The sequence below is a fragment of the Amblyomma mixtum genome, chromosome 10 (genome assembly GCF_055824585.1).
Source record: "Amblyomma mixtum isolate Tamu chromosome 10, ASM5582458v1, whole genome shotgun sequence".
NCBI lineage: Eukaryota > Metazoa > Arthropoda > Arachnida > Ixodida > Ixodidae > Amblyomma > Amblyomma mixtum.
Window position 1 is genome coordinate 160,609,412 of NC_143021.1, and position 19,102 is coordinate 160,628,513.

At 47.5% G+C, this 19,102-nt stretch overlaps 2 protein-coding genes across 2 annotated transcripts in view; one reads left to right on the forward strand and one right to left on the reverse strand.

Annotated features, from left to right (window-relative positions):
- LOC149327525 (uncharacterized) overlaps positions 1-19,102 on the forward strand; it is a 753,829-nt gene that overhangs the window by 195,689 nt on the left and 539,038 nt on the right. The window lies entirely within an intron of this gene.
- On the reverse strand, positions 10,198-18,789 carry LOC149327528 (uncharacterized). Its single transcript, XM_089563458.1, has 4 exons — positions 18,641-18,789; positions 18,008-18,075; positions 13,081-13,167; positions 10,198-10,331 (listed from the first exon to the last, which is right to left on the reverse strand). The coding sequence occupies exons 1-4, from the start codon at positions 18,787-18,789 to the stop codon at positions 10,198-10,200; spliced, it is 438 nt and encodes a 145-aa protein (XP_089419584.1).

The following is a 19,102-nucleotide window of genomic DNA, read 5'->3' on the forward strand; positions in this document are numbered from 1 at the left end:
GGTCATTGGGCACAGTGGGCCTGGCGAGAGCCTGCGTTAATCAAGCTCTTCTTTTACTTCGTGCAGCTTGGTTCGTTTTCTAGTTCTGTTAAAAGTGACTGCCGTTTTTTGCTTGTGCTGCCGTGCCCACTACGGTGTCTGAAGAGTGCATATGAGTGCTGCCATGTTCTCGAGCTCTTTCTATGTGGGGAGGTTGATTTAAACCTCGGCCCCATTTCTAACGAATTACTGCAAAGGCTACTTGAATATCAAAATTCACTGCGGGAAGAAATTCTTCAGCTAAAATCAATAACCTATGGCATGATTGCCGACACTCAAACTCAATTTACCACTATTGAAGCCCACATCTCCGAACTTATGTCTAAGACCCTGAAATTTGAAGATAATGAAAACGCGCTCCGTACATACCAAGCTTCTGTGGACAATCAAGCTCGTAAGCTCACAAACCTAGAAGACGGAAGCAGGCGCTCGAACCTTATCGCTTATGGCATAACCGAAGAAGCAAATGAAACTGAATCCAATCTTAAGCGCACAGTAATCACAGAAACCTTTGAAGAAAAACTTGGCGTAACATGTGTGTCAGTTGGTCGCATTCACAGTAGGGGTGTGCGAATATTCGAAATTTTCGAATATTATTCGAATATTATATTTTTAGTATTCGTATTCGATTCGATACCCAGGTATTCGTGTTGTTTTGAATACTCGACACGACGCGAATATCCGTATCTAGCCGAATATTCTATTGCGAGCACCAGCGTTCATTTCGTTCCGCCAGTCCTATCGACAGAGACATAACAACATGGCGGTGCCCAGAGCAATGCGTAACGTTGGGCCATGCAGTAGCTGACTGCGCTGGTGAACTTCTTTGTGGCTATACCTGCGAAGCTGGTATAGTCAGAGCTGTGCACGAAATACCTCGCAATACGTGTCAGTTCAGTGCCAATTGAGAGGGTATTTTCTTTGGCTGGAGAAGTCGTTTCAGCTAGAAGGGAACTGCTTCTGCCTGACCATGTGGAGCAGCCGGTTTTTCCTTCACGACAACCTTTTATGTTCATCCCAGCAACACGCTTTTGTGCTTATGGCAAGCTAGCCTTGATCAATGCTGTGTTCTAGCCATCTTATCTGATATTTACACTATTTCCACTCTTCTAAGAACAATGTTTGAGACTTTGACACTTTTTGTGCAGCCACACACACCTTTTGTGCTCATTTCATCACTGATAGTTGAACTGTGATGTTCTTGGGTGCTTAAATAAATGTGTTCTAGTGGTTAAATGCGTCTGTTCTTGATTATTCGATATTCGATTCGATATTCGGAACCAAGTATTCGTATTCGATTCGTATTCGAAAAATTTGATATTCGCACACCCCTAATTCACAGGCTTTGAAAGGGGACGTCACGAAGACCAGTTATCGTCTTCTTATGGGAATTCAATGAAAAAGCATCTCTCTTCAAAACTTGCACCAAACTGAAAGGCTCTAACATTTCTATCCAGAACGATTACTCGCTGGCTACTTTAAAAAAACGGAAGATGTTGTGGCAGAGTGCAAAATCCGAGAAATTGCAAGGCCGGAAAGTGTTTCTTGTTCATGACAAGTTCCATATCGACAGCGATGTGTTTATCTGGGAGGAGACAAAACAAGAACGCTAGATAATTTCAAACCTCCCCGCCTCCCCCCCTTCCCCCCCCCCCCAAGCACCTTCCACATGACCCCTTCAGGATAAAAATGTCAGGCTTCTTAACATAAATGCCCGGAGTGCTGTAAATAAGACTAGCCAAACTGAAGGAGTTCTTTTATCCCATAACCCACGCATCACCGTCATTACTGAAACTTGGTTGCACAGTACAGTCATCTACGACGATCTTGTTCCTCCAGCATTCAAAAGTTATCCTAAAGACAGGCCCACCAGGGGTGGTGGAGTAGCTGTAATAATGAAATCGGATATAGAAACCGTTCGTCTTCTTGACCTAGATGACATGGAATGTTTATTCTTGAAGGTGAAGCTATTTGGGCATGTCCTCTTATTGTATGCACTATATAGACCACCAGAGTCGACGCTTTAGCTTCTAATACAACTAAGGGATCATATGGCGCATTACAGCAAATATAAGATGATAGTGGTAGGAGACTTCAATTTTCCATGCATTGACTGGGACCCTTTGCTTTCCTGTGCCGACTCTGCAATTGATTCCAGTCCTATGTTTCATATCATGTTTGAGAATATTCTCGTTCAAATTTTCACTAATCCTACACCTGTAGGCAATAAGTCTAGTTCTCTTCTTGATCTAGTTTTCTCTTCACCGTGCTTTTGATAACAATGAAGTGTCTATGTATTCCGTCTTATTCAATCATAAAATGCTATCTGTTTGCCTAGCACTTGCTCCCAAATCGTGAAAAATTATCTGGTGGTTAAAATAGTGAAATATTTTGAGAGTACTGACGATGACGCCATTTTAGATTACTTAGATTCTCAGTCTACTGAATTCTCAGATGATGATGCTGCTGCTTTTTGGAACTAATTTAACAATTTATGACACTTTCGTTTGAGTAATTTTGTGCCCGACCAAATAAAGAAAAGGCCAAACATACGCCATGGATCAACAGGCATATAATACATTTAAAACGGAAGGCCAAACGCCTACGTCAGAAAAGAACAGCATCGAATGCTTTCAACGAAACTTGCGAAGCTGTATTCGACGCCATTATATGAGAAAAGTCTTTTTATTTTAATACTACTGTCCCGAACTTCATTTCTGAGGATCCTCAAGGCTTCCTGAACTTTATGAAGGAAAGCGACAGACATGTGCATCAAATATCTCATAACGGTGTTGTAATCACAATTCCCAAGATTATTGCAACATTTTAAATATTGTTTTCAGTGTTTTCTCCATGCCCGTTGAGCCTTCATTTTCAACATTCCCGTCACATTTCCCGAATGTCACTGATTTGATTTCGCATGGAGGAGTACTGAACATGCTGCTCAGACTTAAAGTTAAATCTTCACCGGGAGCTGATGGTATACCTGGTGCATTCCTTCGCCATTTCGCTGAAACACAGAGCAAGTTCCTCGTAGTTATATTTCAAGCTTCCATTAGAACTGCGTCGACACCTGATGATTGGAAGACTACACTTGTGGTGGCCGTCCTGAAGAAGGGTGAACCACTTTCTTTATGCAACTACCGCCCCATATCCAGATTATGCTCTTCGTGCAAGGTCATGGAGCACATCGTGGCTCACCTCATTTCAAGATTTCTTCAAGAAAATAACATTCTGTCGCAACACCAGCATGGCTTTAGGAAAGAGTTTTCTACTATTACTCATTTAGTCACCAGATTCACTTTCTTGCTTTCGGCGTGGATAGGGCCGGCCAGGTAGACTTAATTTTCTTGAATTTCAGCAAAGCTTTCGACCAAGTACCCCAAAATGAATTAATTGAGAAACTTCAACTGATAGTACTGCCAGATTTCTTTATTGCTTGGTACCAAGGTGTTTCATAGAACGCAAACAGTATATGACTATTAGCGGAGATGATTCTCGCGCTCTTCCGGTCACAACTGATGTCCCTCATGGCAGTGTGCTTGAGCCGCTGTTGTTTTTGATATATTGCAACGATTGTAGATGTAGTTGATGAACCTGTACAGATTCGCATGTAGGCTGATGACTATTATTTTCCATGAGGTCCGCGCTCAGCTGACGATCAGGCAGTACTAAACACGTCCCTTAATAATATTGTTACGGGACGGCGGGCCCGCGCAGAGAAAGGCACAGAGACTCAGACACAGGAGACTCAGACATAACCGGCCGGGGCGATTCACCTTTGTTCTCTACCTCACGCGCTAGCGCCGCGCGCTCTCCCCTCGCGCTCGCCCCGCGCCGCTTCTTTATTTGTATACCGCAGCGCGCTCTTGGTTGCGAAGGTCGTATGCCGTTACATCTTTCCACCGGGGGGGGGGGGGGGGGGGGGGAAGAGGTGGAGGACCGCAGTCGTGGCCTAGTGGTTTGAGCGCCCGTCTCGGCTGCGGGAGGTGGGTGGTTCGAAACCAACCCACCGCCGGGCACCCACCGGTCAAAAGGGTACAAGCGTCCCCCGGCCTGGCGCTCGGCTTCCTATAGGGGTGTACGTTTGGGAGAAGTGAAAAAAAGAAAGGGCCACAAATTGGGCTTATGCCGCACGAGGCGGACTTATGGTTGCTTGGCAGGGGAACTTATCACTCATCCGCCAAGGCAACTGTTTGGTCTAAGACCCTTTTCCCAAGGTCTTCTTCTTGAGGTCTTGAGGTCTTGAGGTCTTCTAGACGGTACGTAACGGGGCCGAGCCGTGCAACTACACGGTAAGGGCCGCGGTATCGGGGCAAGAGCTTCGCGGCACGGCCAGTCGCGCGGATGGTGCGGCGAACGAGGACCAAGTCACCGGACCGGAAGGAGGGAGGTGGTGGTGCTGCAGCATTGGCCACTTGCGCACGCGCATGGGCCGTGAGAAGGTTGCGCTGAGCGTCGAGGCGGGCGGAGCGAAGTCGTTGGGCGCAGTCAGTCGGTGACGCAGTAGGATGGCGAAGGCCCAACTGCGCGTCGAGAGGGATGGAGGGCGTTCTGCCATAGACGACTGAGAACGGCGTGACATGCGTTGTTTCTTGAGCCGCAGTGTTGAGTGCAAAAGCTGCAGTAGAAACAAAACGATCCCAGTTTGTGTGGGACGGAGCGACGTAGGAGGCGAGTATATCCGTAAGGGTGCGGTTGACACGCTCCACGAGGCCATTGCACTGGGGATGATTGACGGATGTAGTGGAATGCGCAATGCCGAAGGAGCGGAGGGCACGCTCAAATTCTTGGGACATAAAGCAGCTCCCGCGGTCCGTGATGAGGCGTTGTGGCACACCATGCCGAAGAACAAGATGTTCCACAAACAAGACGGCATGAGCGGACGACGTGTCGGGAACGGGCAGTGCTTCGACCCACTTGGAGAAGTAGTCGACCGCAACCAGAATATACCGGTTGCCGGCGCGTGTCTTCGGGAACGGGCCCAAATGATCCAGTCCAACCAGTTCGAAAGGTGAACTCGGCGGCGAAAACGCCTGCGGGGGTGGCTTGGTTACTCGTGTGGATGACTTCCTGAACTGGCACGTCTGGCAGGACGCCACGTGTTCCTTGACGTCTCTGGACATATTAGGCCACCAAAAGCGCTCCGACACTCGTGCGTAGGTTTTGCTGCGACCAAGGTGACCAGCCGTGGGAGCGTCGTGTAGGCCGCGCAAGATTTGCGACCGCAGTGTTGCCGGCACAACTGGCAACCACACGGGTGGTCGACCACGGAACCACTTCACATGACACAAGAGGTTATCCTTCATTTGATAGACCCGGCGCAGTTTGCGGAGACCTGCGCCGACGGCGGTGCCAAGGGAGTGGATTATGGCAGCAACGTCGGGATCTTGCGCTTGCGCAGTCCTGAGGTCCGTCAAAGCTGTCACGGAACAAGGGTGGCGAGAAAGGAAATCGGCATCCTGATGTGCAGAGCCGCGCCGATGCACTATGGTGAAATCATACTCTTGAAGTTGCAGGGACCAGCGTGCAATCTTGGCATTTAAGTGTTTGGCAGACTGCAGCCAAGTCAGAGCGCTGTTGTCCGTGACGATGGTAAAGTGACGGCCGTACAAGTAGGGACGGAACTTATCGACGGCCCAGACAACGCCGAGGCACTCGAGTTCTGAAGAGTGGCGGCGGCGCTCAACGTCGGAAAGCTGGCGGCCGGCATAAGCTAGGACTTTATGGTCACCAGACTCGTCTTCCTGCAGAAGGACAGCGCCGAGCCCATCTTGGCTGGCATCCGTGTGGAGGACGATGGGCGCCGATTCGTTGTAATGGGCCAACGAAGGAGGCTCGAGGAGCGCGTGCTTGACGTCAAGGAACGCGAGCTGTTGGGCCGGTGTCCAACTCCACGCTGCATTCTTCTTCAGTAGGGCGGTCAACGGAGCGCTTCGCTTGGCAAAGTTGGGTATAAAACGACGGAAGTATGAAGCAAATCCGAGGAAACTTTTGAGCTCCTTGGCAGTGGTGGGAGCTTCGTAAGCCGTAAGCGCTTTTAGCTTCTCCGGGTCGGGACGGATGCCATGCCGGCTCACAACGTGACCCAAGTACGTGACCTCGGCGAAACCGAAGAAACATTTCTTTGGTTTTAAGCGAAGCCCAGCAGAGGTAAGGGCTTCGAGGACGAGTTTGAGTCGCCTTTGGTGTTCATCAAACGTGGCCGCATAGACAATGACGTCGTCCAGGTAGACCAGCGCCATAGTCCACTTCATATGGCCTAAGACGCGGTCCATGAGGCGCTGAAAGGTGGCTGGAGCATTTGAGAGACCGAACGGCATACGGTTGAATTGGTAGAGGCCGTCAGGAGTCACGAATGCTGTCTTTTCCACATCATCGGGGTGAACAGGCACCTGCCAGTAGTCCGAGAGCAGATCTAGGGTGGAAAAATAACGGGCCCCCTTCAGGCGGTCAAGTGCATCGTCGAGGCGGGGCAGCGGGTACACGTCGAGACGAGTGATAGCGTTCAACTTGCGGTAATCTACGCAGAAGCGGAGTGTTCCATCCTTCTTGCGCACAAGGACGACAGGGGAGGACCAAGGGCTACAAGAAGGGGCGATGATTCCCTGGTCAAGCATGTCGCATACGTGCTGCTGGATGACTCTCCGTTCAGCTGGCGCGACACGGCGAGGTTGGTGATGAATAGGCCCACGGTTTTCGGTGTTTATCCGGTATTGGGCCCAGGAAGTGCACCCGAGTTCACTGGCGCTTAGAGCAAGGCAACTGCGATGCTCGAGCAGCAAGGCCTTCAGAGAGGCGAGCTCCGCGCAGGTCAGGGTGGGCCCAAAGTTAAATGCGTCCCATGATAGGACCGCCGGCGCTGGAGTGTGGTGAGATGGTTTTTCATGCTGCAAAGACGCAACCGGTGATGCTGAGTCCAAGACTGACGCTGCACCCAATTGCGTGCCGGGAGTCAGCACGAGCGGTGCGCGGCTGATATTAAGCATTAACACGTGGACCTCTCCATTGAGCACCGACAGAAGGCTTCGAGGGGAGGTCATCTCTCGGGCCGGAGCCGAACACCGGGTAGGTTCGAAAATCACATCCGCTGTGATCGGATTCTCAGACTTGGCATGCACCCAAGTTGCCGCACCCGGTGGCAGAGTCACGGCGGTCGCCACAGTCACGGTAGTGACGTCGACTGGCTTGACTCGACGTGGCCACTTCGTTCCGAGGTAGCGCACAGATCCTGAAGCACGCTTGGTCGCCGACACCAGGGACTGCCACAGGGTGACACCGACGCTGGAAATCCAGTTAAGCCAACCCGGCCCACACAGAGTTTGGCTCGCACGTGGTTCTGTGGTGGTAAAATTGAGAACGACTCCGGCTTGCTGGCACCACCCGCACCCGAGGACCACTGGCCAAATAGGGCTGTCCGCGACAACAAACTCGGTGGAGATGGTCTTTCCGAGTGCTGTCACGTTGACGGTAACACGTCCGACTTGCTCCACCGGGGCGCCGTTAAAAGCTACGAGCCGGGTTTTGGCGGCTGGAAGAAGCAGGTGGGGCGCGTTGACAATAAGCGATTTGTCGATCACATTAACAGCCGCTCCAGTGTCGACCAAGGCCGCTACGTGCCGATCAAGCAGGGCGACGTCAAGGAGCACGTAGGGAGCTTCCGTTGTCATTGAAGCCGACGAAAGAAGGGGCCGCGGCGAACTAAGGAGTGCGGGGACGGACTTTATCCGGGGGCACCGTTCCACCGAATCGTTTTCCGACGTCGGAGGGCCAGCACAGTCCCTGCGTCGGGTAGAGGCCGCTGTGGGGACTGAGAACCGAGGAGCCTGCACCGGGACGCTGTGCTCGGAAGACGGTGGCGACCCCCGCGTGGCCAGCAAAGTCGATTCCGCCTCGACGGCCAGCGCCATGGCGGCGCGGACGGACTCAGGACGCCCAGAGCGGACCAAGCGCTGCACCTCAGGGAGTCGGATGGCGTCGACGAATGCCTCGGTGCCGACCAGGGCCACGGCGTTCTGAGGCGCCCCCGGCAACGACTGCAGAGCCAGGCGTTCAATGGCGGCGGCGAGGTCCTGGTATGTCTCCCCGGGCTCTTGACGGCGGACTCGCAGGCGGTGGTACTGCACACGGGGGTGACCTGAGGCACTGTAGTGGTCGGCGAGGAGGCCCGCCAGGACAGTATAAGAGCCCAGCTGGTCAGGCGGCACGTTCTGCAGCAGCTCAGTCGCGCGGCCTCTCAGTTTGGCGACGAGCATCCGTGCCTTCATCTGCTCGTCCCAGCCTCTCGCCGCCGCAATACTGTCCAGCTGGATGCGGTAAGCATCCCATGAAATGGTGCCGTCGAACGTGGGCAACTCCACGACGTCCAATGATGCGCCCGCGCCGAGCACGCTGTTGGCGGCTACGACCGCAGGTACAGCGACGGCAGAGCTGGGTACAGCGGTGGCGGGGACGTCCAGAGGCACCGGACCCGTGTTCGGCTCGACTGGCAGAAGGCGACGGAAGTCGCGCCGGATCGCCTCCAACTCCCCAGCCTGGGCAGTCAGACGGGCCTCCCATGCGTCCATCCGCTGAGTAAAAATATCAAGGAGGCGCTCAATACCGGCGTCCAGCCGCTGCGGAGAACCGAGCCCCTCCGAGCGCCCATGTGTAGCGATGCCGGCCGCGGCGTCGTCGGCGCCGTCGGCTGGTGGCGGAGTCCTGTCGACTGGCACGTCGGGGACTTGATTCTGGGAGCGGGTGAGCGGCATGATCCCACCGCTGCCACCAAATGTTACGGGACGGCGGGCCCGCGCAGAGAAAGGCACAGAGATTCAGACACAGGAGACTCAGACATAACCGGCCGGGGCGATTCACCTTTGTTCTCTACCTCACGCGCTAGCGCCGCGCGCTCTCCCCTCGCGCTCGCCCCGCGCCTCTTCTTTATTTGTATACAAGCGCGCTCTTGGTTGCGAAGGTCGTATGCCGTTACAATATCAACGCATGATGTAATCGATGGAGCATGAACCTTAACTTTGAAAAGACTGTCCTACTAGGTGTTTTAAGAAAACTCAATCCATTTAAATGGTGTTCTCTTCTGTGTTCAGGAGAAATTAATTAATATGAATATCTCGGTGTTACATTAACAAACAACTTAAGCTTGAACACTCACATTTCTAACACTTGCTCGTCTACCTTACGAAAACATTGTTTGTTGCGGCATAAACTAAAAGATACAGCACTGCAGATTAAGAGTCTAGCATATGAAACTTTTATAAGGACGAAATTGGAATATGGGTGTATTGCATGGGACCCGTAGACTGTCACTAACATAAAAGGACTTGAGCGCACCCAAAGGAAAGCTGTGCGATTCATGTTTCCGCAATACAATCGAACTGCTTCAGTCTCTGCATTATTGAAGTCGAATTCATTGCCAACCCTTCAGACCCGGCGCAAGTTTCTTCGGTTGAAATTATAATTTTTGTTATTTAACCGTAAACATGGAATAAATTCTTCAACGTATCTTATACTACAAAACACCAGATGAAACCGACACCCCCACCCCCTTTCTCTGACCGCGTACTCTGCAAAGACTAACTTATTTCAGCACTCTTTCTTTCCGCAAACCATCAGTGATTGGAACAGCTTACCAGCTTCGTGTGTACGGTCTCTTTACCTGATAAGTGACTATTGTTATCTTTTTTCTAGCTTGTTTTGCTTGATTGTTTTTGTATTTTTATGTCATTTCCCACTGGTTTTGTTCTGTTAGCATATTGGTATAATTGCTCAATTTGTGATCTGCTTCTGTGACCCACTCCTGCTTGGGCCTCACGGCCTGCAGTATGTCATAAATAAAATAAATAAATAAAATCCCGAAATCTGTGGCAGAGAGGACATATATATATATATATATATATATATATATATATATTGGTCACTTTACGCATTAACTGACCACACCATGACAGTGGCTCCTTTATTCAGTGTCACAACGCCAGCGTAGCGCCGGTAAGAAAGGGGGCGTGCGAAAATCCGATTGCAAAGTGTGGGTACAAAAGAGCCTTCTCAAGCACTATTGTGTTTGCACAGAATTCTCGGTTTGCTCATCGTGTTGCTGTAGTGCATTTTATTCAAGATAAGCATGGCGAGGCAAGTCGCATCTTGCGAGATCGGATGTGTCTACTCTTCCAAAACAGAGTTGCACAGGTCTCTCGTGTACTCCGGAATCCTCACTTCACAGGTGTCCTCGTACTGGTCCAGGCAATCTTGGTGAATCCTTTCCACCACTTCTTTTTCTACCCACACCATGCAAACTGAAATAGAATGCAAGATAAAAAATGTTAAATATCCGGTTTAACGGCGGGAAGCAACGCATGAGTTATGACGATTAAAGTAGACCAACTGGACTTCCTAAAGGTGCGCTCACATCGCAGAACACACCTGGGTTTCCATTTCGCTTTCATCAAGAAGATAAAAAAGGATAAAAAAGGTCACTGAAACAACATGTGGCAGTCATGTTCTTTGTGAAGACGAATTTGATTTTCTAAACGCCTAGATGAAGCTTAAAAAGCACGATTAAAGAAATAATGCTTTCCACTGCCGTAACTAGCTCACGCAACTTGATAGCTGCGTCACTGTTGCCAAACCTTCCATAAGTGCTTGAGGTCTGAAACATATCCGGCAGTAAACGTGTTATGGAGGCTTTATGGTTACAAAAGCTGTGAGATTATCAAACATTACAAATGATGCGAAAAATCTTTTCTGGCTACTTCCACTTCGTTTGAGAAGGGCAGCGTGTCGTCGCTTGTTTAAACGCATTATAAACTGCGGCTTGGTCCACAACAAATATCAGTATCACATAACATACAGCCCAATGAATTGATTCATCTTCTCTCACTAAAATTGCCGCGCATATTTTAACACGAATACGTAAATATTTACGTTGATAATTACTGAATTCAGCTAATAGTTGCGTAGTTGAAGCTAACTGGTAACTTGTGAAGATTACGCCTCCCTAATTACTTTTAACCAATGACGCCACGATCTCTGCCAATGCTAAATGGAGCATGCGACTATGACCTTGCGCGAAACACTTGGAAGCATAAATGAACAAAACCGGCACTGCCTGCAAGGCGTTTCATTCGGTTCCCAAATGGGCAAGAGTTCTTGCTTTTGTGACCATATTAGCTAGTATTACTGCCCGAAAATCGCGAACAGCTTTGAATGTTCTAAATTCGAGTCTCCGCACTGCAATAACACCATACCTTAACTGCAGTTCCCATATTCGTTATCAAGAGCTCCCCACGATTACTACAGCTTTTCTCCAAGTATTTTCATGGCAAATTAAGCGAACTTGTTTTTGAGAGTTTCCGCCAAAGGCTCGATATCGTAGAGCCATAACCGTTTTTGTCAAGGCACAATATCTAGTTTAATATGCTAAGTGCCGACGGAAGTAGTCTGACCATACTAATCAATCGTTTTAAGCGGCATAAATCTTCAACTATTTTGTTCTCTTGTACTGCAAGATTATAACCTAGGCTGGAAAGGGAAAGAGAATTTCTGTGCCACAAACATGTTTTTGGCGTTCACGCAGCAAGAACTGGATTTATCAAGGACCCTCATTTGTAAAAACAAAGCACATCTTTCACGGTTTTCCCTTTTCGTGCAAGGCAACAACAGTGTAAAATATATCCGGTGTGAGATAAAAATCAGGTGTGTTTGCTGAACTGTAAACTCCAATCTGACGCCTCAATTCAGCTTCAAATTTTAGGTCATGTAACAACTAAATAATGTCTACCTACAAAAGGCTCTTGCTTTTATTCTTACGTGAAAATTTAAAAGTGCTGTTCTTTTACCGAAACTCGGGTTTCTACAACAAGCAGCCCTCTACGTTCTCAGGAATGCGCTTTACGAAGATTTTAAAATTATGGCAGCAAAACTAGTTTTTCATTCATTATGCGTTTGTTCCGCAACGCTTGGTTGATGTATCACATCATCGCTGCCATCAGTGGCACCCACAGTTTATATCGCAATTTGTGCCTAGTATTTTATAGCGTAACAGACTCCTTAAGTCTTTTGTTGTCAAGATGGAAAGTTTCTATCGTTCCTGTCAAGCCTTAAAAGGTGCCGAAATTTTTTTTGCACGGACATCAGAAATATTCTGACGTGACAAATAAATGTATTTGTCTTTCATGTATCCAGCGGACTTTCTCATGTTGCATAATTCGTCAAAAATTTATTGGGTGGCTCATTTGAGTAGAGAAGATAATTATGTTGCCGATTTATTGACATTAACAACGACCGAACTGGTGGCGCTTAATAACAGATGTTGTATGGGACTTAGCCAGTTTCAAGGATACCTTGTCGTGATATTTTTTAACACTTTTTGTGCCCCGGCTGGAAAGCATACACCCATTGGCTATCCTCGCCTAGCTACCGTTTTCAAGCAGACTCGAATCATTCCTGGTTCATTAAGCAGATTTGAGCGGCTATTTGATTTTTCACCCATCTTGTTTTTCTATGCGTCAAAGCACTGCAAGACTGATCCGAACACACTGCAAGACTGAACCGAACTGTGTTGCATCACGTTAGATGATAGCTGGGTGCTCAAGAATCGAAAATTATCGTTAATCGTCTCGTGAAAGTAACCAAACTTGTCCAGCGCCACTTACAAATTTTAAAGAAAACAGTGCGCCATAATCTATCTTCACTTCATATTACTCCATCACGTCAATTCATTGCATAAAGAGCAAATATCTAGCCCACTCTGCTTTCAGATTTGTTCATTACTCTGGACCGTTCGATCTGAAGACCGCCAGAGAAACAACCCTGAAACTATTCTGTAATACCCTATCTAATAGGAACTTGAGGAGATTATAAATCTGTACAGGGCAGCAAAAGGGTTCTTTAGCAGAAATATCACAAGAGTGGAATATTCACTTCGTATCTATAACTTATAAGGCAAGCAAATAAATTTTCTTAAAGCGTTGAAGCACGCCTACACCTTGCTGTGCTGTGTCGCACATTTAAAGTTTCTATTGAAATCGTGAGTAAGTGCCTTACGATCGTCTCCTCCGTATGGAATTATGGCAACTAGGCAGTTGTGGTAGTCACTATAGTTGTAATAGGCCGTGAACAATTGACTGTCATCTGCAAAAAAGCGAGTGAACAGGTTTGAAATACATGGACAGGCAGCAGAATAAATCCAGTGGACCAATAAACTGAGAAGTTATTTCTAAAAGCACTGAAATATTCCGTTGAATGACTTCATAAGGCCACTAAAGCTTTTCATGCATAGTGTAACTACGCACACAACGCTAGGCCTAATTTTGCCTCAGCAGTGGTAAAAACGAACGGCACTGCAGGAGTATTCCAACTTGGTTGCGGATGAAAGTCGGGCATGCGCTGTATTATAAAGGGCGTTTAACCTAAGACTTTACACAGTTTTTAAAAATACGCTTTTTGAGTTAGAAGTTTGTTTTTTGATGAATAGCATTGTCGCCAGTGTAGTCCATGAGAATACCGCTAAAACGTGTTAACTAGTAGGCTACTTAACTAATAATGAATAGTTAACTTTTTACTGTTACTATGGGCTCCTTATTTTTTGATAGCGTGTAGTCCACCGTAAATAATATCCATATAAGTTTTGAGAATTTCGACTTCGCGGTCACCCTCGGCGCTGAGGCTCAACAAATCTTAGGCTACATCGCGCCAAAATACACGAGCTTTCGAGAAGCTTGCAGCCAAACCAACCTGTCCAGTGCTTGTGATTCGTAGAAATAGCCAGAATTTGTTGGGCCACAATGCCGAGGGTAACCCCTTTTTCGAAGCTCTAAAAACTGATAGGGATTTTAGTTACAGTGGGGTACATGTCTCTCAACAATTAAGAAGGCTAAAAGTTATCGTTAGGAAGTTAACTATTCAATAATTGGTGATCAGCCTACTAGTTAGCACGCCTTAGAAATATTCTGATGTACTACAGAGCAGACAAAGCTATGCCGACAAAATCGGTCTCAAAAAGACTATTTTTTTTAAATTGTGTCAAGTCTTAGGTGAAGCACCCTATATACAGTTTTAACGCATGCTGTTGAAAGAAACGGCAGAAATGTGTCCTACATAGTGCTGTCCTAAGTTATATTATAAAGGCAGTGCTCAGGTGCGGTTGGGAGGAAAGCTGCATAGAATCATCTTGGCGAGAAATTGCAGATGCATGTTGTAATTTTGGTAATGATAAGAGCGGCCATGGGGTCAATAGCATATCGAAGGCTATTGTCCTGACGACGATGATGCATATTTAAGGGATATTTCGGCACAGGGTATACGGCAAAGGACAGGGTCAATTGGAGAGACATGGGAGAGGTCTTTGCCCTGCAGTGGGTGTAGTCACGCTGATGATGATGATGCCCGGGGCTGTACCCGCCTCCTACCAAGAGAAGCCTCGCGTGACTGTCACATAGGAACACGACCGTTTGTTTCACACCGGGCCCAGTGAATCGCACTAGCGTCACCCACGGCGAGAGGACTATGGGTGTCGGGTAGCCTGTTACACGTGTGCCCGTTTCGGCCGTGGGTCGTGTTTAACAGCAGCGCACGGGTGAAGGAGGAGCCTTTGTGAACCGGCAGGGAGACGTTCCCAGTAGGATGTTGGTGTAGAGGGTGATATTTCGAACCATTGATTATCCAATTCTGGCCACAAATAAAGTGGTCGCGTCTATAGCGAAGTGAAGGAGGGCAAAATGTTGCGCATGTTGGTGTAGATTCATACTGGATACTAACCCACAAAAAGACGAGCACACGCAAGAAAGACCACACACAACAAGGCTTTCTTTCATGTGTTCGTCTTTTTGCGCTTTACTATTCATTATGAATCTATAGCGAAGTGTCGAGACGAACTTATTCACTACTTCAGCGACTTTGAAAACAACACATGAATACAAGATGAGCGCGAAACAATGAATTTTGTTGAAAAAATTCTGTATAAAGAAAACGCTCCTCTTCTAGCACAGTTCAGTCAAGAGCTATCATAGGTAAACGTTTAATTACGCGATGCGACATGAATAAAAAATCGAGAAAGTTGGTCACCGCTATCCGGTGTGTGTCGTGCATCACGTACCTCGGGGACATCGCGCGTACCACGGGGACATCGCGTACCTCGGGGACATCGCGCGTTTGCCACGTAAGCTGGATTCCGTGTGCGTTAGTCGGGGTGCTCCGATCGCCTTCACTATGGTACCACCGCCTGAGTTCATTTGTTTTATTGCCGGCGTCCGGCTCGCCATTGCCGGTCTTCGAACGGCATGGGAGCATTGCTTGGCCTGGGCATATCTGGCACAAACTATGAGCACTGTTGCCCAAAGCTGTAAACGCCTCAAAGCTATCGCAACTGCTGGTCAGTGAGCGGCGAGATAGGAGAGACAAGGCCGCGTCACCAGAGAACAATCTCCGCGCAATAGAGATGACGGCAAAAAATAACGACCAAGAATTCAGCTGCGAAGACAAAGAATGAAGTTCATCTATACTGCTCCCTAGGGAGCCTTCTGCCACTCATTTTTTTTTCCTTCCGCGGAAGCGCAATTTACTGGAGCTTACGGATGAGGAGGTGCGAGCTCGGGGTCGTCATTATTCATCGGAACGTTGCACTAACAGCCACCTCTTAGAACAAGAAACAAGACGGAGGAATGCTATCAGACGCGTGTGGACCGCCACACGCAAAAACAGACACACGATGTACGCTACGCTGGGGTATAGATCACAGATAGCGTTTTTAAGAATGGCCAGTCCTTCCAGTTAACGCTCTGTGAATAAGGTCGCCACTGCCGACGTTTGCTTTTGGTCAGTATGAGGATTGGGCCTTCTGGTGAGCAGGACCATAGGCTTAGGGGAAAACCCCTCATACCACTATCACTTAAATGTTCTAATTGCCTGTACACGCTGTTCCAAATGGAATGAACGGCCCAGAGCTACCTAAATGCCGCAGGTTGAGCAGATTGCAAGTGGCCACTGGGAGGACGAAAGGGTTAAGCAAATGTGCATGACGACAGAACAAATTACATTGAACCTGGGGGAAAGCTTAACAGCCAACGACCAATCAAAATTTACATGCACATTTTCCAAGGAACAATCCATGGTGAGATGCAATGCGTACAGAGGGTCCGATACAATTTAGATCCCTTGAGATTCTCGAACGTGCGTAGAAATATCATTGATCGGGCGGTTTAGGGGCTGGTTGTGAACCTAGTGTGGGTGCTAGAAAACTGAACTCCATTGCACTGAGGCATCATCGCGGAAGAGGAGGAGGAGTAGGTACACTTTTTGCTCGCAAAATTGTATTTTACATTAAAAGATATTTGTTGATACCCCAAAGAACACGATGTGCGACATTACTCCTGGCTACTGCTTGCGGACACATCTGCTTGGCGTATCTAACTAATGGAGTGTAGTGCTTTCAGTTACCTCAAGTATTAAGGCGGAAAAAGCGTCTAGTACAGTGACCCGTTAATTCTCAAGATCAGGTCTTTGCATTCAGTGCGGAAGACTCTATAGGGCACAGCCAGTTCTGAGAGAGGGTAGACTGTCACGTTAGTGCCTGTAATGACGCGCACTTAGATAGACCGCTGGATTCATATCTCATAACATTAGTTTGGTGCAGGATACGGCGACGTGGATTGAAAGCCTCAGTGGCGAGGAACGCGTGTAGAGAACAAGATACGCACGAGTGAAAACTGATGAGCTAACGCCTGCCAGGCAAGGCCGCTTTCTTGCGTGGTTTGAGAGCTTTCTTTGTACAGAACCCCTCAAATCTCATGCCCTGCTTCTCGAGCGGCGCTGCAAGGTAGCTTCATAAAGCGCGTCCGGTACATCATCAGAGTGCCATTGCCATAGCTGACCCACTTGTGTGCATAATAGCTTCAGCAAAACCCACTGTGACCACTGCTTTGGCAGGCGAGTAATTTTATTTATTAAGGGTTTCTGAGGACAACACAATGCAAATTTTTTTCACATTAAATGTCCCTTTCTGTATGTAGTCACATTTGTCGTGGTCTAAAGGCGCATTTATTGCTGAGAAGTCGGCTTTAGAAATATGAAGCCACTATATTCAAACTCGCGATGTCTGCGGCAAAAAGGACACCGTGTTCATCGGTTCGAAATGAACGCCTCTGTAGCCTGGCCTGTGAGCTGCGCATCGAGAAAGCTGTGTCGACCCCTGGAGTTTACTTCTGAAATCAGCCTGGGGTGGTGACGCTTCTATTTCTATTTTTAGCATTTTAAAATGCTTCATTTTCTGCGAAAGTAGGGCTTGCTTCATTAGAGTTTAATATCCTGCAGTTCCAGGCCAAATTTAGCTTGTTTTTGGGGTGCTTTTAATGTCCATCGTCTGGACATTCCTTAGTCAATTACAGACTACGGCGTTCGGCCGCTCACTCAAAGGTGGTGAGTTGCACATCTGCTGAAGCCAGTGCTTTTACATGGAATTAAAACAGCCGCGCCGTGCTTTCTGATCCCGAAGGAGTCGAATAAGTGAGAAAAATAAAACAAAATTAATCCGTTGTCATCCTTTGCTTGCTTTATCATGTGATGCATTGCATACAATTATTATCGACTAGTGAAAAATTGTTCATTACCTGAAATTATTCTGAAGACCTCAAAACAAGCACTCATAAAGTTTATAGATTTTTACTACCCGCATGCATATTGGTGCTTTATTCGCTTCTGCCTTTCGGAAGTCATTTTCGTCAAAATTGCTCCAAAGCACGAATGAACAGCTTCAAAAAAAAAAGATATTTTACAAAATTTCAAATACACATTTTATTTTTACAAGAGCAGCGCTCTAATTGTTTTAAAGAAGTACGCCTTATCGGTCAAGATCCGTTTTTGACTTTATAGTTAACATTAAACCTTTAGCGTACATAAGCATACGTTTTTTCCAATGCCAGAATGTAACGTCTACGCGTTAAGTAAGAAGATTCAAGCGGAGACAAGTAGTACTCACCATCGTCAAGAGTGAAAAAAACCTGATCAACGGTACTACCAGGAGTTATGTGAAAAGCTGAATCTTTCCTGCTCCGACAAAGAAGAAAAAATGCGACAGAGAATTTGATAAAAAAACAAAGGACATTTGCACAGGCATGCGTTTGAACGAGATATGCGGTGCGTAGTAATCCATTGGTGCCTAAACCTTCATTGCCACTCAAATGATTGTCCTTCTGGTGTGTACTGAACAACAACACAGTCCTCTGAAGTCATGTGGCGAAAATGTTCTCGAAAGGACTATAGCAGCTGGGTGAGTTCGCGCATTTGTGCTATCAAAGTTGATTGATATTTTTAATAACCTTCCACCCATTGCTACTGGCCCCGTTCTGTCTAATCAGGTGGTGAGAAAGCTTCCCATTATCGCTATATATATATTTCACAAAAAAGCGTAAATGCTACAAAAGTTATGCTGGCACTAATCCTTCAGGAACAAAATACCGTGAAAAACGTGGAGGTAATAGCACACGTTTTTGCTCCGAAAGCATAGCCAATATCAGGCACTACCGCTTCAGCTAGCACGAACGAGTCACGTGCATTATACTGGATTAACTTGTGATTTTTGTCATTTCCATAAGACAATGAAATGACTGACCTCTTGCCGCCCAGTCCTTTTAGGTGGCAGACGTAGGTTGCCACCATTTTGTTGAGGTCATAGAGCGTCCGAGTGGCAGTAAGCCACCTAAAAGAGGGATCCTTGCTCACCGTGTACATGGCGACTAAATGGGGGAGAGAGCCAATCATCTGCAATAAAAAAGACACTTCATGAGGAAGAGTAGACATTGCGTCTACAGAAGCGTAGCTGCGGCGTTGGGTTCTGAAAAATCAACTTGCTTCACGTTCCCTTCGGGTTCAGGTAGCGGTTGGCACTTTTTGGCATGCAGAGTTTGCGCAAAGTGCAACAGAGAACGCCTTGAATAGGCTTTTACAAACAGTCAGTGAAATGGATTTCCTTGAAAATGTCTCCGCAATTTCACGCTCCGAGAAATCATGCTTGACTGACACAAATGCGTTTCCTGTCGCAGGCAGTTGCTGCATCCAGTGTTAAAGAGACACA

Excerpts from the sequence above, each read along its gene's own strand:
- LOC149327528 (XM_089563458.1), bottom strand. The coding sequence starts at position 18,789 with ATGATTGGCTCTCTCCCCCATTTAGTCGCCATGTACACGGTGAGCAAG. Across the intron at positions 18,076-18,640 it reads AAAGGACTGGGCGGCAAGAG|GAAAGATTCAGCTTTTCACA; the intron begins GTCAGTCATTTC and ends TTGTCGGAGCAG. Across the intron at positions 10,332-13,080 it reads TCCATACGGAGGAGACGATC|TTTGCATGGTGTGGGTAGAA; the intron begins GTAAGGCACTTA and ends ATTCTATTTCAG.